This window comes from Petromyzon marinus, chromosome 53, assembly GCF_048934315.1.
Source record: "Petromyzon marinus isolate PM22_M1 ecotype Great Lakes invasive population chromosome 53, UKy_Petmar_22M1.pri1.0, whole genome shotgun sequence".
Classification (NCBI taxonomy): domain Eukaryota; kingdom Metazoa; phylum Chordata; class Hyperoartia; order Petromyzontiformes; family Petromyzontidae; genus Petromyzon; species Petromyzon marinus.
In genome coordinates, this window is record NC_133719.1 from 7,846,557 (window position 1) to 7,870,837 (window position 24,281).

The 24,281-nt window shown below is 50.8% G+C and overlaps 1 protein-coding gene and 1 long non-coding RNA gene across 10 annotated transcripts in view; one reads left to right on the forward strand and one right to left on the reverse strand.

The window, feature by feature from the left end:
- The window catches only part of LOC116953868 (disheveled-associated activator of morphogenesis 2-like), a 120,564-nt gene continuing 96,283 nt past the window's right edge, over positions 1–24,281 (reverse strand). For 8 of the 9 annotated variants that reach the window (XM_032974152.2, XM_076051969.1, XM_076051970.1 and 5 more), the window contains 15 exons: positions 24,039–24,097; positions 22,966–23,156; positions 21,867–22,163; positions 20,474–20,581; positions 20,018–20,050; positions 18,740–18,849; positions 14,250–14,334; positions 13,030–13,136; positions 11,507–11,595; positions 10,557–10,725; positions 10,184–10,291; positions 9,517–9,577; positions 8,432–8,563; positions 6,495–6,665; positions 1–4,640 (listed from right to left, as the gene is read on the reverse strand). In XM_032974152.2, the coding sequence (XP_032830043.1) occupies positions 4,422–4,640; positions 6,495–6,665; positions 8,432–8,563; positions 9,517–9,577; positions 10,184–10,291; positions 10,557–10,725; positions 11,507–11,595; positions 13,030–13,136; positions 14,250–14,334; positions 18,740–18,849; positions 20,018–20,050; positions 20,474–20,581; positions 21,867–22,163; positions 22,966–23,156; positions 24,039–24,097 (1,939 nt within the window). In that variant the 3' untranslated portion in view covers positions 1–4,421. The remainder of the gene's footprint in view (positions 4,641–6,494; positions 6,666–8,431; positions 8,564–9,516; positions 9,578–10,183; positions 10,292–10,556; positions 10,726–11,506; positions 11,596–13,029; positions 13,137–14,249; positions 14,335–18,739; positions 18,850–20,017; positions 20,051–20,473; positions 20,582–21,866; positions 22,164–22,965; positions 23,157–24,038; positions 24,098–24,281) is intronic. The other variant, XM_076051972.1, reaches the window with a different exon arrangement.
- LOC142905411 (uncharacterized) lies at positions 8,483–16,981 on the forward strand. The gene is made up of 3 exons (XR_012929575.1): positions 8,483–8,572; positions 13,098–13,157; positions 16,005–16,981. It is a non-coding gene; the product is annotated as an uncharacterized LOC142905411 (long non-coding RNA).

Consider the following 24,281-nt stretch of genomic DNA (forward strand, 5'->3'; position numbering starts at 1 on the left):
TGGTGATGGAAATGACAGCACACTCATTTATTTTTGCAATTAGCAATAAAACCTTTAACACACATTTGAAAACGTACATTTTTGGACGACTTTCTTTTTCGCCACCAAGTAATAACCATTTTCAGCAGGGCATTTAGATCTTGCATTTAAAACGAGCCAACAAAATCCGTTTTTTTTCAATATCCGGTTACTTCTACAACGTCCAATGCAAATGCGCGGTTGTTTGTCACGATGTCCGACGCTTCGGTGCCACGTGCTGGGAGCTACTTCAGGGCGCCGAACAAGATTTCACGAACCGAAGCTCCCAGGACTCTGACTGAGCGAAACGTCCGACCATCGTGTACGTATGTATGCTGCATTTATTTCCCACCGTGCCAAATCGGAGGTTGCAGGGGAAGGACCACAACACTAAACACACGAAACGAAAAGGAGTTGGTGGGATTTGTGACAAACCCGCGATACGACTCCAGAAATCACATCGGAGAGCTATGCACGTGTGTATCGTCACAAGGCCTCCCCCCCCCCCCCATAGACATCACATTCGCCACTGCACGTAGAAGCCACTGGAGTTTCATAACGACGCAAAGTATTGGTAAGCCATTGTACTTCACGCGACCCATTTTAAGAAGGCCGTGAATGCTACCAAATAAGGCCTTTAGTGGTAACGGCATCCTCCCCTTGGCACCACTTTACATCCCCAATCGTGCCAATCGCATCAGTACAAGGCACAAAGCAAAGTAGCCACAAAATCACCGGATCACCCACACGTTACGGTGGAGCCCTGACTTTAAAACGATAATAATCAGTTTTATATCGCGTCATCTCACGCCAACTGCATCTCATAAATGCCGAGGAACCACACAAAAAAACTGGAAGGCAGCGGCCAGGCGATGAGCCGGCACCAACAATTGCCCAAGCTCTGCAGTCCTCTATATATTACGATGTTTTCATCCAATTAACCAGTGTTTAAACATGTGGGACAAAACCGGAGCGCCCGGAGAAAACCCACGCATGCGAGGGGGCAACACTCTATCCCCCGTACAGATTGGGACAGATGATTTTAATTCTAGATTTGAAGCTTTCGTGATTTTAGTCCGCACTTTGCTGTACCGTCTTCTGCCGAACCAGGCAATGGACGCCCTGACGCCCAGAAAGAGTTTCGCATCATTTGTGCGATACACCAACCCTCTAGCAATGGAGGATATCTCTGGAAGGGACATCACAGTATTCTCCGAAGACGTATCTCGTCAATGGGCCGCACTCGACACACCCAACAGCGTTCCTTCACACCGTGCAGATGCGTGCGATATGCGTACATTTTACGGGTGAAAGCTTATTGAAGCAGAACTCCTGCGCCTCCACACGTGAATACAAATGTGTTGCGTCCATCAGCCCACGGCTGTCGAGACAAGTAACATCCAGACGCATTTTTTTTTAAAGTAAGCAAAGTCTGCACGGGTATTGACATTCTGGGTCTCACGAGCAGTTAGGCTTGTGAAACAAATGATGCCGGGTTTCCAGCTTTTATTGGCAAGAGCACTCCATCTAAACTATAAAATGTGATCGCTCATTTGGTTTGGATAAATCAAATCAAGAACGACGTTACATGCATTCAATGCGGTGTTTTTTGTGTGCACGATCAGACTGAAACAATATAGGCTACACTTTCATATCAACATTAATCTGTGCAGTGGCCCAGATCTGAGCTCTGGTTCTTTTATTGCCAAACTGAATATGAAATACACCGGTAACATCGCAAGAAATCGGCGCACATCTGGATGATCAATTGCTGGATGCAATTTAAATTGAATTATGATTGCAGTCAATCCAAATTCATTATCTGGAAAGGCCTGAGAAGCCACGGATAGAGACTCGATGTTCTTTCTTAAAATGTAGTTGCAGGTTAATTAACAAAAACTTGAGCTCATGAGACTACAGCACACCACTCGTGCAAATCATTCCTCAGGATCGTTAATTATAGTACACTTTACAGCAGACAGGACCACATGGTAATACCGACTCAGAAATTGAATTTCGACTGAGAAATGACTCGATAGTGGCAGGAATTGAACCATCAATCTCACAAAAGCCAACGCATTCTGCAATGCACTATGACCGCCAAGTTACCCAGCTGCCCAATTCTTCCAACATCTCTTTGGTCTCAATTGCAAATGAAGTAACGTTGGCGTTTTTCGCACCAAATTGTAAGAGAGGGTGGGGTGTGCCCATCGATGCATCAATGCGTGCATGTTGTACGCAATAAGTTTACTTTACATCACCCCTGCAGCCAATCGGGGGTACTACCATTTCATTGCAATGGGAATAAAAGCTGGATTCGTGACGAGAAAGGTTTCCGTCATTCCACCGAGTAAATATCCAGAGCTTAACCTAAGAGGCGAAATCTGCGTTAATCCCAACTACCCTATCGTCTCTTGTACGATTAAGAGCATGCAATAACCCTTCCGTAGAAAACACTCCGAGACACATGCACCGTCTAACAACAACAACACCGCGCACGCAAAGTGGGACCCAAGCCTCCGTCAAATCAGAACATATTTTCGTATCGATTACGTGAAACCGTCGAGTGCGAAGAGGCACTCGTGATGTTTTCGTTGCTTTTGTTTTTTTTGTTGAGAGTCTTCTGTTGAAAGTCGCCCCAATGCAGCATTTATTTTCACAGCTGCTCGATAAATCACTTGCACGCAGTCGACCTGACATCGGAGAGTTCCAACTTCTCGGATGCCAATATTTTGTTTTGTTATTGCATGAACAAAAAAGCAGCCCCCTCCCCAGCCAAGGGGGCGACGATTTCCGTTTGCTTGCGTGGCACAAATCCTCCCCACATTACTTTGGTTGAGTCGCTTCCATCCGCTTGTCTGATTACCCTCGTGTCTGTTGTAGAGCTCGTGTTTTTTTCAATATATATTTGGAAAAGATGACCGAGTTTAATCGACACCGTTGAATCGACTTTACACCACCTATGCACGTAAAAATAAAAAAAACACAATCCCAAATAATATAAAAAAATATATATACACCGTATACATCGCGTGACAAACAACGTATGAAAGGTGAAGTCATCTTTGCATCGCTATTTGGTTGGAAAATCTTTTATCCTGCGGCGGCGACGGAATGATGTAATCACGTGGGTGCGGGGGTCTTCAGCAATGATTTGCATGTTGCGACGATGTCCCAAGTTGCCCGCCGTTCTTCATCGCGCCTCATTTCCCCCCCCCCCCTTCCCCCCCGAGTCTCCAGCTATCGACGACGCGAACACGGTTCCTCGTTTCTTTACAGGAAAAAAAATAAAACTCCGACCGTTTTCGGCGTCTTTTGGCGGCACGGGGATTGCGGAGCAAAAGTCACCCGAATGCAGTCCGACACTTTGTACAACACCGTGAAGCCGACGCAAGCAAGGTGGGTCTCGGGCAGGGCACGTTTGCGATTAAAAGACGGATGGGCCGACGGTCGAGGATGACAGCGGAGTGGCAGACGGGGAAAGGGAAGCGTCCAAGCAGGCCGTCCACCGACGGGATGGAGCGTAGAAATCGGTTTCACGTCTGCAGTGCAGGCGACGAGGTGGATTATTCCACTGCAGAGAGATGGTGGCGGCTTGGGGGAGGGCCTTCATCGAGTAGTGGATGGATCCCATGGCTAATAATCATAACGATGATGATTTATGTTGATGAGAAATGCTCAGCAAAACCCAATGAGCAAACCTACTTTAGGATTTCATAGATTTTTCGATGGCTGGACGAATGAGGCTTCAAAACATTATATCAGGGAGCATGTTTAAATAGTTGTTGCCTTTGACGAATGGAAACTGTGACTTATTGAGAACAAACAATCCTCATATAGATCAAGCCAAGGGAAACGTTTCGGTGTGAAGTTTGTGATCATGACGGTAGTGATTTGACTCTCCAGGTTATGGCTTAATTGCACCACCGAAGTAAATGATCAATTTGCCTGTAGGGTCGGTAAAAAAAAAAATACCACTCACTGAGCCTCCACTATTCTGAGCGGCGGGGGTGGCAAGGACGGACTGGGTTCCGCCAAAGCAACGTGGAACTGAGCTCATGACCCAACAACGAACATGGTAACTTGCTCGGCGCACGCGAATTAAGAGCAAGCTGGGGAAGCTCTCGTTTCAGGCTACGGCCGGGAGAGCACGAGCTTTGTAATCGAGCGTCAACGCGAGCTGCAACCTGGCGGGGTTGACACCCTTTTTGCGGAGGCGCTCACAGGGACGTCCGCAGACGTCAAAACTAATCGACCGAGCGCCGGCGGCCTCCGTGCCACCGAGCTCGCGGAGCGGTGAACTTTGGCCAAAGTGGCCGCGGTTAAGAGAGCAGCGCGAGGGGGGGGAGGGTTGGCGGCAGGAGGGGGCGGCACATCGGGAGACGACGCGGAGGGAGGCGTCTTCAGAAGTTGAGCTTCGCGAGCGGTCGCTCGCGCCCGGCGTCGGCGAGCTGGGTGCCCGGGCGGCGGCGGTTGCGCTTCATCTTGACGAGGTCGGCTCTGTCGAAGACCTCGCCGGAGCGCAGGGCCGACACGAGGTCGTCGAACTCCCCGCCGCCCTCGTCGCAAGAGCCCGCCTTCGTCTTGCGCGCCTTCCGCTCGCGCTCGCGCTGCTCCTTGAGCTGCCGTGAACGCAAGCGCAAAAAGACAAAGGCACACCCCCCCCCACCCCCGTAAAGCCTTGACGGAATGCTGGGGCAAGTGCTGCTGTCAGGGAGCACACACATGCAACGCATACGCACGCGCAAGCAAGCAGGCACACTGCACGGACGTCCGTGAGACGCAACTACTGTCTCCTATCGCCGATTCCCAATATTACCTGCTCTCATTGCAATGCACGTCGCCCACTTTAAATTCAGCGAGGCTGTCACCCCAGAACAAGGACCATTCCTCTTGATCCCCGAGTCATTTATTAAATACGGCAAACATAGCCCTCATCACTCTGTCCGGGCTATATGATGGATATTAGAGTGAGGCCGCTTGCCATGGAACCATTCATCTGTGTGCATGTGTGTGCGTGCATGTGTGTTGGCCACCCTAGGTGCTAGCTAACAGCACTTGCCCCAACAGTGCTAAAAGGCTATATGGGGGAATCTTTGTATTTGTCTTTGTTTGCCACCCACCCCCCCTCGTGCGCTGTGCTGGCCTTAATAGGTGCTCGCTAACAGCACTTGCCCCAGCAAAGACTACACGGGGGATCTTTGGCTTTATGCATGTGTGTACTCTAGGCAGCCCTGCACCCCTTGGGTGCTCAATCGTTAAAACAAACTATGTTAATAAATACGCAGGGCTTGATGAAACAAAGCCGTGCTTCATTCGTGCTTTCGATAATTGACCTTCAAAAAAAATCTGGCCATGTCTTGCACCCCCAGAAAGGGCATCGTGCACCCCCAGAAAGGGCATCGTGCACCCCGAGGGCGTGCGTGCACCCCACTTCTCAAGGCGCATGTTTTGTTAATGCGGAGGGAAAAACTGGATCTCGCGGCGAAAACTCCACGCTACCACGGTGAAGAGAGGCATGCAAATTCCGAATATGCAACAGGCGTCTGGGTCGGGATCGAACCCACGATCTCCTTCATACCAGGTGAGTTAGTTAGCATCTCACCACTAACACTACCTGATGTGGACACCCGTCCATGTTGGACATTGCCCGGGGTGGACACTACCCATAGATTATAAGATATTTTTTAGCTGCTATACATTTTCACATGACAAGCCCACTTTGTTAAGCTATCACTTGCGGCCAAGTCATTTTTGATACATAAGTTAATATCTTACCGGGCTTTACCTGTTAAGATTTGAAAAATTGGTTCCGTTTTACTTGTATATATTTTTTACGTGATTTGTTTACCAGTCTATTGTTGTTGTAACATTCTGACCCATCCCGACTGGACATTTGTGAAAAAGAGCTTCATAGCTTATCGGATTCCTCCAGGAACAATTCATATTCTGATTGTGCACATGGTGGACACTGCCCATGGTGGACACCACCTCAAGTGGACACCGCCTATAGTGAACACACATTAACACACATTAACACACATTAACAGTGGTTATAGATGACCAACAAAGACAAAGATCCCCCGTGTAGCCTTAACAGACTGTTGGGGCAAGTGCTGTTAGCGAGTAGCACCTATGGAGGCCGGCCACGGTACACGTGGGGGTGGGTGGCCAGCACCACGCCCGGCCACCTTTGTCTCCCTAGTGGCGATTATTTAACATGCCGCACCAGGTACTCATTTGAGGCCGAGTCAACCTAGGGGAGACCCAAGGCCGGTTCAGATAATCGCCGCTGGTGTTGGTGGCCGTTAGCGGGAATGGAACTCGGGCTCGTCGGGTCCGTAGCGCGGCGCGCTAACCGCTAAACTACCGCTCGCCACAAAGAGGTGACCCACAGACACGCAAATGTGGTACTCGATTACGGAAAATCCGAGCAACCGTTTTCTCTTCGCCCACTCGCCGGCGCGCGGCCGTACCTGGGCGTCGGCACGCGCGCGCTTCTCCTCCTCCTCCTTGCGCCGTCGCGAGCGCTCGTTCTCCAGGCGGGCGTCGCCAAACGCCTGCAGGAAGAGGTCGAAGACGCCGAAGAACTCGTCGGGCTGCGCGCGGCCGCTCTCCTCGCCGAATCGTCGAACCGCTCGGTCGAACTGGCACGGGCGCACCACACACACGCACGCACGCGCACACACGCAAATCAAAAACGAAGATCACCTGTCTAGCCTCCTCCGGTCCTCGCCAACATCGCTCCTCCGCAGCTCCGCCTGCAATGCCGCGTGTGTGAGCAAGTACCACAAGGCCATCAGAAAGACAGACCTCCCAATAAACAAGGACATCTCCGTGCCACCACCGCACAGGCTCAAACAAATACCAAAAAAAACTCTGTCAATATGCAAAGAACTTCCATGACAAGGACAAGACCACCAAAGCACGGTGGGGAGAAGCCTGGGCAAACACCAACGTGCTGCAGGAATCCATCGTCGTCAGCAACCGCACGAGCCTCCAACCCGGATCTGACCTACCAAGGGAGATCTGGTCGTCCTCCTCGAATCGGATCCATCACACTCCATGGAAGACTTCGGGACACTTCCTCCATAAATGTAAAATTAACGAGAGTCCAGTTTGTGACCGTGGTGGTGGTGCGACATCTCAGGAAACGACTGCCCAATCGGATCATTCGACGGATATCAAATCTCGACATCAATTTGTGATGTGTTGCAATCACCAAAAATGCAGTACGAAAGAAGAGGACCTGCCTTGCCTACACACAGGCTTGCTGGGGCAAGTGCTGTTCACTAAATTAAAAACTAACTTCTTTAGAACAGTTTTTCTGTTTGTTTAGTTTGTTGTTCTTCCCTCGCACCTCCAATTAGGACGGTTGGCTACATATGGTGCCAAAAGTTCAATATAATACATACACAATATAACATGTATACACAAGACATACACAATACATACATAACCGAGACCCGATTAAGGCCAGCAAAGTCTCACCTATGAGGGGGTGGTGTGGACAGCACCACGCCCCGGTAGCCTCTGTCTCCCCAGTGCCGATGTTTTACACACAGCACCAGGTACTCATTTCAAGCCGAGTCGACCTAAGGGAGGCCCAGGACCAGTTCAGACAATCGTCACTTATTTTGGCCGTGAGCGGGAATTGAACCCGGGTCGCCAAGTTCGTTGCGCAGCGCGCTAACCGCTGCACTACCGCTCCCCCAAAACAATACACACACACGTGCACGAACAACAGTGTGCCCGGAACACGCGCGGAAGCCTCCATCACCCATTCGTGCACAGACATCTTGAGACTCAATCGGGGCAGTGACACTTGCCACTCGTCGCTAGAGGTGAGGAGTTTGAGCCCAGCTACCACCCTGGTTAATTTAGAGCAGCGTGTACTTACCGTGAAGACACGCCGTTGGCTTCACAGCGGACGCTAAAAGGTCCCGTAAAGTTATTCGCAAAAAGAGTAGGCCACGTGTGCTGGCATCACGTCCAAATTTGAAAATTCCTTGAAAATTACCCACTTGTATAAAAACCACGAAGCAATATCGCCCCCTACTGAGAAACTAACGCTGACTATGCGCCAACTGCTAAACGTAGCACCTTGGCAATAGTCTTTACAAGCTCCTAAAACGCCGTCGAAAAAACCCAACACGCCAATCATTTGATTTTACCCAAGAGCTGCAAGTATGTGTGTTGAACTTTTTTCGCGCTGTACGTAGCCAAGAGGCATACAACAAAAACAATGTGGCTATCTCCTGACGGTGAGCTTCATCCTCGCCGATCCAAAAAAAAAAAACCCCCCACTTGGAACGCATCAAACATTCGAAGTCGATCTTCGTGAACAATAAACCTTGAAGACTCTGCGAGTCCTTCCAAAGGTTGAAAAGACATCCTGATCTGTAAAGTTTACCCGTTCCTTGGCTTCACAGAGGATGTCGTCCACCTCTGAGAAACTGAAGCTTGCCACCGTGATGAAGTCGCTCATCACTGACACAAACTTGTCGTCTGGCCTCCCGGGCTGTGCCCGCTGGAAATCCAACTCCTGGGACAGGTGGGAGACACAGACACGAATGAGCAGGCGACATTCACACACACACGTGCCTGTTTAAGAGGATGTGTGATTCAAGCAATGCCAACATTTTGGTAGTGCATAATTGTGCATGAATGAATTGGTGTGCGAGCATATGTGCGTGTGTGTCAGGCAACCCATGGCACTTGGGGGTATGTCCCGGGACCTCCTGCCAGCGAGCCTTCGACACTTCACGCGGCCTCATAGTCCGCCCAAGTCTGGCAAAAGTGCCGTAGTGACATCACCGCCACTTAGTGACAAATGGCGGTTGTTGTGTGTAGTGGGCAGCGGTCGTGTAGTGGATCGCGCTGTGCTATGAACCTGGCAACCCGAATTCAATTCCCGCTCGCGGCCAATACCAGTGACGATTATCTGAACCGGTCCTGGGCCTCCCCTAGGTCAACTCAGCCTGAATAATCATGGTCATGGGACACATGCTTAAGATGGACTACATGCACAGCCATATGTGAAATAGCCAATGTGTGCCTTTACACCTCCTCCCCAAATCACATGTATTCTAGTAGGCCACGGAATAAAATGAGCTTCCACAGAGCTGTTTCTGAAATATTAGCAATGACCTTTTATCCACACTAGGGTGCAGCACACTTCCACCCACCCCATCAGACAGTAATATTCGTCACGTTATAGTGATACATTTATTTCATTTTCAGTAAGAGAATTTAGTCAAATTAAGAGCAAAGGCAATATTTGCCTCATGAGGTTATTTTTGCCAATTAATGGTTAGCGGGCTGAGACCACCAACTCATTACGCCTGAGAACCTGGTTTAAACGTGGACAGCTGAGACCCAAATTAGAACTCATGATCCTAGAGGTTGTTGGCTCAGACCTCTGAGCCACCAGGTGAAATCTGAAATTTGTTGAATTGAGTTCACATAAGTCGTGTGTGTGTGTGAAACACAAAATACCTTCTCCACATCCTTGAGGCCCCCTCGAACCAAGTTGATTTCTTTCTCCAGCTCCAGCATGCTATCACGACAAGATCATCACCACCATTCCTCTTTAGATGCACCAGCAATTGGCTGCAATTTTACTTGAAAAATCGACCTAATTCTGCTGTGCATGACCACGGCAGCGTGGTTGGGTGGTGGCCATGCACGTGGCCCGTAATCCGGAACTGTGAAGGCAGTGAGGATTGGTGGATTACACAAATATTGGCGAAACTCCCTTCCCGTGGGCATCAAGGTGCCATGCCCTGGCTTGCCAATAGAAGACAGTCCATTCAGCAAAATGCGGACTAATATTATCTGTCCCTTCTGTATGGGATGGAGTGTTGACCCCCCCCCCCCCCCCCTCACAAGTGGGTTTTCCCCTGGGCGCTCACCTCCCGCATTGGAACAAACGCTCGTTAATTTCGCCGAAAACATCTTCGACGTGCAGAGGACTGCACTGAGCTTTGGAAATTGCTGGCACCCGGTTTGCCGCCCGGCTGCCTTTCCAGGTTGGTCTGCGGTTCCTCAGCGGTTGCGAGATGCGAATTGCACGGGCGACGACGACGACAAGCCATGTTAAAACAAGGCGAGTTGGGTCACGCGTCACAAGGGTCGAAACGGCGGTTTGTTTTGCATTCCTCACTTGACCCTGGCGGCCTCGGGGACGTGCTGCAGGTCGTCCTGGATGTTCACGACGTCGGGGTACTTCTTCTCCAGGATCGTGATGAGGTAGTGGAGCAACGTGATATTCCTGCGAGCGCAGCATTCATTCACAGTTTAACATGTAGGCTTTCGCGACCAATGTTATACGTGATGAAGGTTTTTTTTTGGGAGTGCTACTGCCGCTGTGTGTGGGTCCAGGGTGACACACTTGTCAATTGGGTGCTACTACTGTGTGTGGGCCCAGGGTGACGGGCACATGGCCTGGCACAAGCGCCGTGGTGATGTCGTCACCGCCACTTGGTGGCGAACGGCGGTTGTTGTTGGTTGTTGGGCCCAGCGGGCGAGACACTCACTTGTCAATGCTGGACTTGGTGTCGGCGATCTTGTTGAGGCTTGAGATCTTGAAGCCGTAGGCGTTGCCGCGCTGCCCCTTGTTCATGTAGTTCCCGAACGCCAGCACCACCTCCAGCAGCTGCCTCAACCTGCGGCTCTGGTGCAGCTCCTTGGAGGCCAAGAGGATGGCTGAGCACGAGGGGGGGGGGGGGGTGGCGGTGAGGGGGCAGAGCAGGAGAGAGACGAAACGATTACCGCAGGCTTTTGCAGTCACGAAGCGCAGGCCCGACCAGGCCCACACGGTGCAAAAGCGGCCAAGCGGCCGGACAGCACGTAAATGACTAAGCAAGATTTTAACGCAGATTTGAGCAGGGTCACGGGAAAACTTTGAAGAGAGGTGATGGGAGGGAGTTCTGAAGTCAGCTACCAAGGGCTCCTTTAAGGGAAGTGTAGCGAATAAAAACTTAACCCCATTTCGTGAATCGAGCCAGATCATAGAATGCGAGGGCCTGAATGATGGGAGGGATTTCCGTTGTCAAGCGTGGCAGGCAGTTCCAGAAGCCGCCAACCAAACAGCACGAATGACGGTACAGCAGATAAGAATTAACACATTCCACGTACCGAGGAAGGTTATAGTAACTTAGGAAAAATAAACAATGGGAGTGGGTTCCAAAGTCAAGTGCTGTGAAGAACGAAGGAGGAAGAGACAGTTGAATCCTATAATGGAGTGGCAGAGAACACAGGCTTGATGACATGAAACAATCAACCTGGTAGAATTAGTAATTGGCAATTGCACAGGCACCAAGGCATGAAGTTCATAGAAACAATGACTTGTAGCTGTTAAATAACCCTCACTGCCGGCCCTCATCCAGCAGTGGATTAACAAGAGGGCTGACGGCACACGTGCAAGGGTCACGTTCGGGCACCTTCAGGGCAATTCATTGATAAAAAACAACACGGTGAGGCTCACCCTCCACCTTGGGCTTGCATTCGGCCACGCGCTCGGCAAATTTCTTCTTGAAGTAGAGCGCCTGCAGCCGCTGCTGGTAGTGTGGAATCCTGCCAAGGGAGACGCAGCATCGTCCGAGGCTCGCTTCGTGGACCGAGCTTGAGAATGTTAGCGGAATAAATACCACGCGGATCCATCGAGGATATTGCGAGGGAAGCCCGGGGGGGGGGGGGATATTGGTACAAAGGAAGGACAGATTACCCGCGATTTAGGCGCCATCGCTGCCGCACGTTATTTCGTTATTTCGTTTTGGCTCTCTCCGAGAAGTAGCAGATGTTTTTTGCCATCGATGGGAGGGGGCGGGGGGGGCGTGCGGCGGTGGCAATGCTGCACGGCTGCGATCCCAGCAAATTTTGGAGGGGAAGTTGGTGGATTCTTTTAGGATAAAACCAAGATGCGCGCCGTGTGTGTGTGTGTGGGGGGAGCGGTGGTGTAGCGGTTAGCGCTACGAACCCAGCGGACCCGAGTTTGATTCCTGCTCAAGGCCAACAACTAGTGACGATCATCTGAACTGGTCCTAGGCCTCCCCTAGGTCGATGCAGCCTCAAATGAGTACCTGGTGTGGTGTGTAAACATCGTCACTTAGGGAGACAGAGGCGGCCGGGCGTGGTGTTAGCCACCCACCCCCTCGTGTGCCGTGCCGGCCTTCATTAGATGTTCACTAACAACACTTGCCCCAACAGTCTGTTCCAGGCTATACAGGAATCTTTGTTTTTGTGACACCCACTTCACTGAGTAATGAGGTAGTGTCTGTAAGAGGGCAGCATAGCCTTCGACGTCTGCATTAACCTGCAGAAAATTGTTTAAGCAAAAACTATTGACCAGTTTAGACCTTCTTGGGTTCACGGTCTAAACTGGTCAATAGGTTCATCAGCTTCCCTATCTCCCAACCCTGGCAGCACTTCCCAGGACCTGAGTTGTGAAGCATTACACGTGGCCAAGTGCCCACGTGGCTGGTAGCACAAGCTACCTCGGATGGTGGGCTTCTCCCCTTCCATATTGGTTCACAGTGCCGTGAGAGATGGTCACGGGTTGGCAAATGTAATGGACAGCACGTCAATTATATGTACGTTGATATGAGTGAGGCGTGCTAAATAAATACTGCTGGTTAACCAGATATCATTGGTGCGAGGCCTTCCCCCCTAAATGGCGGTCCGCCTGACAGTGCAAATGATATAAATACAAATAACACGCTGCAGTACAGGATTCTTGGAAGTAAAAAATTATGTATGTACGTTGAACTTCTGTTGCAGCGTACGTAGCCAACCGTGCTAATCGGAGGTGCAGGGGACCCTCAACCAACCGCCCGACTCAACCAAACAAATTAAATCGCCGGGCGTACCAAGCGTTTTGACGCGCAAACGGTTATCGTTTCGGCTCACCGGCAAAGTCGAAGAACAAACTCTCTTGACTGGACGTAGCGGGGACATAACCCTACGCGTTACGTCAACGTTAAACGTTTCTGGTCCATCACTGCTCGTCACCTGCTCATGTCGTAGAGGAAGCGGTCGGCTCGCGCCATGCGCTCAGTCTCGTGCTTGTGCTCCTCCAGCAGGTCCACGTCGCTCTTCTCCGGCACGAATTTCAGCAGCTGCGACACGCCACAAGCAAGGTACACACGCCGTGTTAACACGCACACACACACACACACACGGGGAACACAATCTGGGCGCACGCGCGTGAGATCGCAAACGCGTGCACGCACAAACCAGGCACGCACCAAGGCACTAAGCGAACGCTCTTAAACGTAAACACGTGCGCATGCTTCCAACGACCAACATCCCCCGTATAACCCTAACAGATCCTTTGGTTGAGTGCTGTAGGTGAGCACCTAATAAGGCCGGCACGGCACAAAAGGGTGTGGGGGTAGGCGGTCCATTGTTGGACCGTAATTCTATGCTCAGTGTTTGTTCCCTGCCTTCACCAACCCACACATTGGCCACTGTGTTAAGAGTACGGTCGGATAGCCACTATGATCCACACTGCATTGGGAAGATCTCATTCGGCAGTGGATTGACAAAAGGTTTGGTACATGAGTTGAGCATAGTTGAGCTTAGAGTACCACCGAGTTGGACAATATTATTTTTTGTGTGTGGTCATCGGTGACCGGGCTGAGACCACCAATTCGCTACACTTGAGAACCTGGTTTATTCGTGGGAGGCAAACTAAAACTAAACTATTTTTATTTTACCAGGTAAGGCCCACTGAGCTTTCTAGATGTTTTCCAGAAGAGACCTGGCCACAAATGATAGCTCAACGAAGTGGCTTATCACGTGGAAATGTATCGCAGCCAAAGACTCTTGACACACGTTGATTCTAAATGTGGAGGGAAAAACCAGAGCACCTGGAGAAAAATCCACGCGACCACGGGGAGAGAGATGCAAACTCGAAATATACAGTAGGCGTCAGGGTCAGGATCGATCCCACGACCTCCTGAATACCAGGCGAGGTAGTTAACATCTCACCACCATGGCACCCCAGCAACATTTTCACTTGGCGACACAAAGGGGGGGGGGGGTTGAACCTTGAGCAGGTGGGGGTGGGGGGGGCTCAGTCCCCGACAGCTCCCCCCTCCCCTCCCCCCAAAATCAAATACTCCAAACGCACTTTGATTCGAGATGCGGTCTCCGGCCACCCGCGGTCTCTTTCCGTTGCGAGTTGTAATATTCTTGTCAGTCGTGGGGGCATGACAGTGTGTGCATACCTGCTCGAGCATATCCTTGGGCAAGTCTTCCTGGTCATCCATGCGCATGATCGCACGCTTTATCTCATCGTTCGATAGCTTCAGTCTGCTCAGAGACAACAGCGAGACACATTCAGAAAGCACCGGGGAAACATCAGAATCAGAATACTTAATTATACCGGATTAATCCGATGAGCTCTCAAGCTCTTTCTTACACAAATGTCCCAATAGGGAGGCATGGGGTTAGAAAGTTACAACAACAAACAATACAAAAACACAAACAAATCTGACAAAGCACAGTTCGACTCCATTTTTTGCGGAATAAACGAGCACCACTAATCTTTGCGACCCTTTGTGCCAGTATGAAGATGACGGGGGGAAAAAGGCCTTACTTTTTCTGGAAATAATATGTGCGTTAAGATAGTTTAAATGCCAAATAGACACCTAGTACTGGAATGGTAAATGTTGTGGGTTTACACTCCAACACACCGGTGTGCTGAACTAGTAACGAATTGGCACGTTTTGTTCACGTGACAAACATTACTAATTGGCTGTGTCGGTGTGGTGGCAGGTTTATCGACGCACTTATTATATTAACGTGATCTAACCCAAAAACCTCTATCATGGATAACATTGGAAGCGAAAGCCTACGTCTTAAACCAAATAGACGCCCATTACAGAAATGAGTGTCAAGGACAACACATACATTATCAAAGCATTTATTTGCATGTTTTACCATGAGTACGTATGGTTAATTCAGACTTTATGCCTTGCAATAGGTGTCTATGTGGTGTTTGAACATGTTGACACCTCCTGTATTATTGCCAGAAAGAGAAGAGTGCTAGTTAAGAGGAAGCCAAGGGTTGTGGCCATGTAGTTTGGCACTATTCAATGAATTTATTACAATAATTTAAATGTATAAAGCGCCCTTAAACAAGTGTTCTCAGGGCGCTATGCATGAAAAGATGTAAGATAGTTTAACGTCAACCAAGGAAAGAGGAAAAGAGAAAGACGTTTCAAAATAACTAAAGAGAGAGAGCCATATTAAACAGTTACGTTTCTCATCAAGATTTTTGTAGTGTCTCTGAAGTCCCCCTGACCTCGAAGGGGCAAGGAGTTCCTGAGTTTAGGTGCCGGAATTGCCAAGGCAACGACCGCCCCAAATAACGTCCGACAGTTGCTCATGGCTGCCACGTTCCGACTTTGTAAGTTGTGTGCATTTTTGTTACCGAATTAAAAAAAACACCTTTTGACAAACCCACGGGGCTCTTTAAACAAACTGGTCATGAAGGTAAATATTTTTTTGTGTTTATATATACACGTGTATTCATGTAACGTATTTTACCAACGTCTGAATTGGTCAAGTAGAAGAAATAACATCTACAGTCGATACTCCAAACTGCGTTAAAGTTCTCAAAGTATGAACCACGAGAGAGCGAGCCGGGAGCCGAGCGGCCTGTACGTGTGTGGCGCACGTGCAAGTGTGCACATGCCGCCTGAATTTTATACAAACCAGACGCACCACAACGTGTGCATGCGGTGCAGCAGCAGCAGCGGCCTCTATCACTTCAAAGGACTGAGTTGTGAAGGAATACACGTGGCCAAGTGCCCACATGGCTGGTAGCACAAGCTACCTGGGGTGGGGAGGGGGGGGTGCTGGCTTCTCCCCTCCCATGTCGATTCACGGTGCCGCCGTGAGAGATGCTCACAGGTTGGCAAATGTAATGGACAGAACATCAATTATATGTATACGATGGTATAATGTGTGTTCTGCAGGATCCCGATGCAAGTGTCCAAAGCTGAAATTACAAGATGGGTTAAAAAGGCAAAGGCGCAGCTCTGCATCTGCTTGCTCATGCCACTGCTGGTAGAAGGACCTCCCAATCGAGCTCTAGGCAAGCCCCTATCTAGGAGGGCTTTAGCCTACTCTTCCACGCTGGCAAGACCTCTCGGAAGAGGATTGAATACCCACACTTTACCCCACCACACGTGACCTGCTGATGGACGAACTTGGGGTATAGCCAATTATACTTCTGGGTGGGCACAAGGTGCTGAGGGTGGAGGGGGATTTAATAAAACTCAAATGACTCAACGAAGACGTAATCATAATTCTTCAGGTTAGTGGACGTCCTCAAAGCATCGGTGCCAAAATCAGGACCATTCCATATTCTTGTCGTTCAGTGGAAATACTAAAAGACAGAGTACAAAGGACGCATACAGAGGCTTATTTGAACTCAATGGATATGTCTGGGACTGCAATTGAAGAAACAAAGTCCCATTAACGGTCGCTGCATAGGTGACCCCCGGCTTACGACGGCTCGACTTGCAACACCCCCCCCCCCGCTTGACCGTTCTTATAGCATGTAAGACCCTCGCAGTAACGACCAAAACTCGTATCTACGACCGCCTAACGACTGCTACCGACGACAGTAAGTTGATTGGCGACGGAGTCTGCGCTGTGTCATGCGCAGACTCGTCGCCTGATGGCGCCGCTTTGCTCTTCCGCCATGTGTGTATGGGGACAGTATAGCCCTACGGTCTGCAGCTTTGCCTGGAGCGAAAGGAGCGTCTCTCTTTCGCAACGCTCTTCACTTTTTTGTACAACTTCAAATTTTGAAAATGTTCCCGCCTTTCGCCGTGTCTGATAAAGAGCAAATGTGATGCACGTGCAGAAAAATGTGTTTGTTTTCACTTCATAAATGTTTGTAAAAGTTACGTTAAGTTAGAATAAATGTTTTCTAGGGTTATGTTCATTCATTTCCGTGGTCAATTTTGGTATTTTTACGGTATGTAACGGGCTTCCAGGAACAGAACCCTAATTTATAACATTGCGCCTATCTTACTCAACTTGCGAACGTCCTTCTGGAACCGATTAGATCGCAGGTGCGGTGGGGGGGGGGGGAAATCGCCTGCGTCGATAATTGCAACATTTTCTGGAAAACCAGACTTCGCCAGCCCGTTGTAGACGTCTCGTTTATTGTATTCAAGAGTAATCGCGCTTTCCACGCGCACATTAAGTGTCATGTCGAACTTCTTTCACACCGTATGTAGCCAACCGTGCTAATTGGAGATGCAGGGACAATAACAACACACGTATAAACCAACGTCAAGGTCCTGCTCTTTGAAGCCAGGTTGACTGGCGAGTCAGTTCAACATGCAAGCGTGTAACGTACGAAACATGTCTCTCACAAATGCGACAAAAGTAGAAAAGCGAACAAAGATGCACGGAGAGATGCAGGGTTGGAATTGCAACGAGAGGCAGAAGGAGGAACACACGGATCGTAGAACTATGCACTTTAGAGACATCCTAATGAGTTTTAAGAAAAGTGGGCATGGTCAGGACATGTCGCTAGATGGGGCACCACGGTGGCAAGATGTTAACTACCTCTCCTGGTATGCAGTACGTCATGGATCCCGACCCTAACGGCTGTATGTTTGGAGTTTGCATGTTCTCCCCGTGGTCGCGTGGATTTTCCTCCGGGTCCTTCAAGTTTTCCCCTCCACATTCAGAATCAACGTGCGTTTAGAGTATTTGTCTGCTTTAAATTTCGGCATAAGCCGCTTCGTTGACCTATCATTTGTGGCCAGGTTGCTTCTGAAACATAGCTCAGTGGGCCTTACCTGGTGAAATAAAAAAACCGGTGATGATGGCCAGTGGTTGAGAGTAATGATGAAGTTGCTATCAAAGGAGAGAACACATCCACGAGGATGTCCACCTTGGAGATGTTGCGATTTCAGCTCGTGCAGGAGCTAGGCGCATTCTTGCATCGCAGGACTCTCTGAGATATGGCAAAGGCTCGGGGAGGCCTACATCCAGCAGTAGGTAGCTCATGGCTGATGATTTGTGAAGGCTCGATAACAGATCAAAAGACAGGCCCAAGATGTTGTGGGTTATCACGGTATGGTGTCGATTTAATGAACTGCCCTCCACACTGAAGCTGCCTGACCTTGTGATCTTTATTCTACACACATGGCATATCATGGCAACGTACGTTTTATGGGTTCTGTGGGCTGTGCTTTAAATCATTTGGAGGTTGATTAATGACCCTACGGTGATCGTAGAGGCATTCCCAACTGATGTGAGAGCCTCAACACAGGGATGGAATGAGACAAGACTCCAGACAACATCACCGAGGTGTCTCGGCGGTAGAGGGAGTGGCTCGCTATCGGGAAGGTGGGCGAGCTCAATTCCTGCTTGGTGGAGTTAGCTCGGCCCATCATTTCCTCTCCGGTGTCGATAAAGCGAGTACCACTTTGTGGGGGGGGGGGGGGGGGGGGAGTAAACCGTTGTCCTATGGAAATACTCGGCTCCGCCATAGGAATGGGGAACTTCCACCACCGGCTCTGGAGCTATAAACAGGAGATCCTCAATGTTCATCCATCCGCACGGTCGCAGGACACAAGTGACACGGAGCCTAGCCACTCATTGGGCCCTTCCTGCTGAAATAAATAGAATCTATACATCTAAATCTATCCATCAGTCTATCAAGGAATGAAAGACCGTCACACACCTGGACAGAAGAATAACGCAGTTCTGCGCGCGCCTTCCGTCGATCACAGAGAGCTCCTTGGCTTTCCGGCTCCCACAGTCCAGCAGCTCCTCATTGGAGCCCATCTCCTTCTGCACGCATCGGATCCAGCGAAAGACGGTCAGGTCACGCGACCACGGGGAGAGAGACACGCAAACTCCAAATATACAGCAGGTGTCAGGGTCGGGATGGACTCCACGACCTCCTGTATACGAGGCGATGTAGTTAACATCTCCTAGCCACCGACACTGCCTGTGGTGGACACCGACTACGGTGAACACACATTTACCCCACAGGCTAGAAGAAGAACTGCTGCATGTTGATTAACCTGGTTAGAGATTACCCAAAGACAAAGATCCCCCGTATAGCCTGAACAGACTGTAGGGGCAAGTGCTGTTAGCGAGCACCTATGAAGGCCGGCATGGCACATGAGGGGGTGGGCGGCCAACGCCATGACCGGCCGCCTTTGTCTCCCTAGTGGCAATGGTAGCACACACCACACCAGGTACTAATTTGAGGCTAAGTCGACCTAGGGGAGGCCCAGGACCGGTTCAAATAATCGTCACTGGTGTTGTCCATGAGCAGGAATCAAACTCAGGTCGCCAAGTTCGGAGTGGTAACGCGACGTCACCTCTTCTCACACACGCACACAACCGTGGTCTCAATTACGGCAAATCTAAGCAACTGTTCCCTTCGACCCACTCGCCAACAAACGAACGTTCTTGCTTGAAACCCATTTTCATGAACACCTCTACTCGTGTAATTCTGATGCAAATGAATATATGATGGCATGGTCCTTCAGCCCTTGGCCTGAAGCAGGCCCGATCGGCACCACTTGGGGAAGCGTTTTAGCTCCAGATCGCAAAAATGTGAACCTCGTGTTGGAGCAATATATAAAAAAAAAACTATCGTGTGATGCGAGAGATGCAAAAGAATATATACAGGGGAAGTGTATTACAAAACAGATGGTACATAGGCTAATCTTTCTGCCCACGGTGAACACCGCCCGTTGTGAATACCACTCATGGTGGACACTGCTCGTGGTGGATACTGCTTGTGGTGGATACTGCTTGTGGTGGATACTGCTTGTGGTGGACACTGCCCCTGGTGGGCACTGCTCATGGTGGGCACTGCCCGTGGTGGGCACTGGTAGCATTTGCCACCCCAGGTGGCACCGAGCAACTCCCTTGACTCAAGGCCCAATGGGCCCACGCGGTTGGCGCGTGGGCACGGCAGCACGCGGGCGCGCGGGCAACTCACCTGCCTGAAGCTACCGACATTGAACATGGGGTCCTTGATTTTTGGGAGCGGGTTAAAGGTCATCGTGCCAGCAGGGGAGAAACACAGCAGAGGATGAGCGAGCACCTGGCATTTAAGTACTCTACACAGGCAATTTTAACGGCAAGTGTGCAATGTGCGTTAGCAACTAGTTACATGGCCAACCAGGCATGTTCCATTCGGTAGCAACTAGGAAAGTATCAATTCACCCCCCCCCCCCCCCCCCCACGGAAGGTTCAACGAGTTGTCACGATTATATGCAGGCCACAGAGGGTATAACATCTTTGTGTCTCTACGTTTCTCCACTCCCACCCGAGCGTCGTCCACAATGGTTCCCCTGTCAGGAGTTGGGCGCCCGCCATGTCGACATGGGCGGCTTCAACGTCAATTGAAACGCGTGGGCTTCATCGCTGTACGCGCACGCACGCACGCACGCACCTGCTGTCGCTGGTAGGCGGAGAACATGCGCTCGATGTCTGCAAGGTCCAGCACCTTGAATGCTCGCAGGTCATCGATCTCACTCCACACCGTGCTCGAGATCTTGTTCTGTGGACGCACGAGCGTTAAGGAGGAGCAGCGGCGGCAGACGGTTCGCGATGACCAGCCACAAGTGCAAGCCGGGCTTGGGAAAGGTTTCCAGAGCAAGTGCTGTTCGCGTGCACCTATGAGGTGAGTGGCCAACATCACGCCCGGCTGCCTTTGTCTCCCTAGTGGCAATGCTTACACACTACACCAGGTACTCATTTGAGGCCGAGTCGACCTAGGGGAGGCCCAGGACCGATTCGGATAATCGTCACTGGCGTTGGCCGTGAGAGGGAATCTAACTCAGGTCAACGAGTTGGTAGCGCAGTGCGCTAACCGCTGCACGACCGCTCTCCACTTCTCTACCATCAAAGACATCGACCACACATAAGGACATACAATGAATCAATGTTCTGGAAAACACAAAACGAATGTCCATTACCATTATGTCCATACGAGCGTTGGAGATTGATGCAACCATCCAGGTGTCACTAATCAAGTTAATGATATCACAGTGACCGTGAGACGAGAAAATGGGCTTGGTGAGGGCATGTGGCTGGGAGGGTCGATGGCCGGTGGGCGAGACTAACGATGCAGCAGCAGCGGCGGGCAATGGAAGGAACGCAGCCAGCGAGAGGGCATCCACCAGACGAGTGTGGAGCAATGAGAGGCGGACTGCTGCATCGCAGGACTGTGACGTTGATCTTGGCCGCTGACGGTGCATATGTCGCACAAGCAACACATTCTGTTCAATCAAACGATTCCGACTAAACCATTTATCATTTTACCAGGTAAAGCTCACTGAGCTACATAGCTCTTTTTCAGAAGCGACGTGGCCACAAATGATAGCTTAACAAAGTGGCTTATATTTCGATTTAAAGCTTTCGTGACTGCAAGGATTAATTTTCTTTGGTTCTTTCGGTAAAGTCACGTAGAATGAGAATAAAATAATAAAATAAAATTAGACAATTTAATTCTCACGACGTTTCGGCCACAACACAAGCAGCCTTCATCAGGTGAAAGAACAGAGCTGTCGGGACGACAGTGCTCCAATGAGCGTTGTTAAGATTTGTGGCTTATTACGTCAAAATGTAAAGTACTCCAAACGCACGTTGATTCTAAATGTGGAAAGAAAAATCGGGAGGACCGAGATAAAAATCTACGCGACCACGGGGAGAGAGACAGGCAAACGCAAATATACAGCAGCAAACGTCAGGGTCAGGATCAAACCCACGACCTCCTGTATACCAGGCGAGGTAGTTAACATCTCCTAGCCACCGCATCATACGAATAACAAGATCTGTGTCACCTCAGGCAGCTTGGACCAGTTGAACGACTTGAGGGGGTTCGAGGGCTGTGGGATCTTCTTCTTGGGCAGTTCCGAAGGAGGCCCCGATCCCAGCATTCCCGGCGGGGGTGGGGGGGCACCGGGGGGTCCTCCTGGAGGAGGCGGAGGAGGGGGCGGCGGGGGAGGGACCCCACCGGGAGGTGGGGGCGGTGCCGGCGGAGCCAGGATTGAAGAGCCCAAGGCTGGCACGGTTTCCCCGCTCGCACCTGGCAGGCCGCTGGTAGGTAAGGGCACCCGCGGCCCTCCGATGCTGCCACCCTGGGGAACGACATCGGAGTCGTCACAGTCGCCGTCGGCCGCGGCTTCACCACCGTCGTCGTTTTTCCGCGGTGCGCACCGTCGGTGGCTATCCACCGCAGCAGAAAAAGCAACGTCGCCGGAATCGTCCGCTGCAAATATCGTCATCAAATATAGCTGCCCGCCGTCGCCAGCGCCGTTGCCATTCTAACAAACGTAAATCTTCCTGGATTCGAGGTCGTGACCCGATTCAAGGATGGGCAATATAATAATTTGCCCATCCTAGATGAATAATTACTCATCGAGTTACACCAAATATTGAGAAAGGCTTATCGCCACAACAGAACCGTTTCAAAAAGATATCACCGACGGCTACAAGACGGGAAATGTGTCGAACGCGGCTCGACGCAATAACCACCGGGACGTCGCCACGCACAGCGGCGATGCCGAACAGCTCGCGGCCACTGGCGGGTTATCCTGAAGCTGGAGGTACTCGTGGAAGGGCGAGGTACCCTCCATGAAGACACTTACAAAGACGAGACGCACTAAAGTAAGCGGCCGCTCATGGGAAGAGGTCAACTCAAGGGTCATGTACTGACAGAGGCAAAGAACACAAGAGGGGGCAACAGTACTCGTACAGCGACATGCACTGGACAGAGATGTCGCCACACTAGGAGGTGTGCTAAAAAGAGAGAGGTACTCGCACAGCAGGGTACAGTAGAGATGCTCACTACAAGGAGGTACACTATTGGGAAAGACAGGTACGCATGGTGGCAAGGTACATTAGAGAGAGAGAGAGGTACTTATACAGAGAGGTACTCACAGAGGCGAGGTACGCGTCGAGCCGCGACTGCAGCTCCCGCGCCTGCTCCTCGGCCTGGCGCCGCTCGGCCGCCTCGCGCTGGAGCTTGTCCTTCATCTTGTTGAGCGTCGTCATCATGTCCTCGCGCTCCTGCGTCTTCGCCTCGCACTCCCGCTCCTTCTTCTCCAGCCGCTGCATCAGCTCGCTGTGCTCTGCCGCACGCACGCGAGGAGAGAGACAGGGATGCGCGTCGCTCCGCGTTCGTTCGTTCGTTTTCGCTTGCGAAATGAGTGACCGTACAATGGACGTTTTTTTTTTGTCGTTGCTTTTTGCAGCGATAGAGCCCCCACGGTTTGGATCGGGGGTGGGGAACGTAGGTTAATCAGGCTGCCCGCGGGCCTACGAGTTCGTGTCACGCGTGGCCCTACAACTTCGCAACAGCCCGCGGACACAATTGCATCCCTCGCCACGAGCATCTTAGCCGCACGAATCGGGCAGGGGCCAAATATTTTGAAAGCGGCAACAACACTGGGCGGTGACGTGGCCCAGCAGTAGCGCGTTCGCCGCATGCTGCAGAGGCTCACGGTTCAATTCCAGCGGCCGCCCCAGTTATTACTGCGGGCATGGCAAACGTAATAATGCTGCGTGCAGTGGATGTCAGAGATCCCCTGAGCGTAATACGCAAGAGTGGGCCATTTCAGGAATTCGAAATTGCTCGCCAATTTACCTATATGAGATTCTGACACGGCAATAATTGCCCCGACAGCTCAGAATAATTAACGCCCCAGGTCACTCTTGCGAATGAGACTATCGCGGTCTCTTGAGTTCTCACCTGCTTAAACAACATGAACTTCAACAAAAGTAACACCGTGTTTATCATTTTAGCACGAAGCCACTTCTGTGTGACTGACCGGGTGGCTACAGGGGGGAGAACATCTGCACACTTGGCCACAACACCGTCTCGAACTTGAGCAAGTCACTTCTGTCACCGCAAGCGTCTCATAGCTGCACTCTTCAGGCACTCTGGCGGTGGGGGGGGGTTGGGAAGGCAGCTTGCTCCGCACTGGCGACGATGTCTGCCGCAGTTTACTGACCCTTTCTCGTCTTCTCCGCCTGCTCTTTCCACTGCTTGACCTCGTTCTCGTTCACCAACCTGCGAAAGACAAACCACCTGACGCGATCACTCCGCCGTCCGACGCCGTCGGCACAGGAGGTTAGCCGACGAAGAGGCCCAGCAAAGATAACGGTCTGACATCCCCATGAGCTAGCATCTCAGGGATCCTAAGTAACTTACAATAATACTCAACACAACTTCATCTCCTGGCCACCTCCCAACT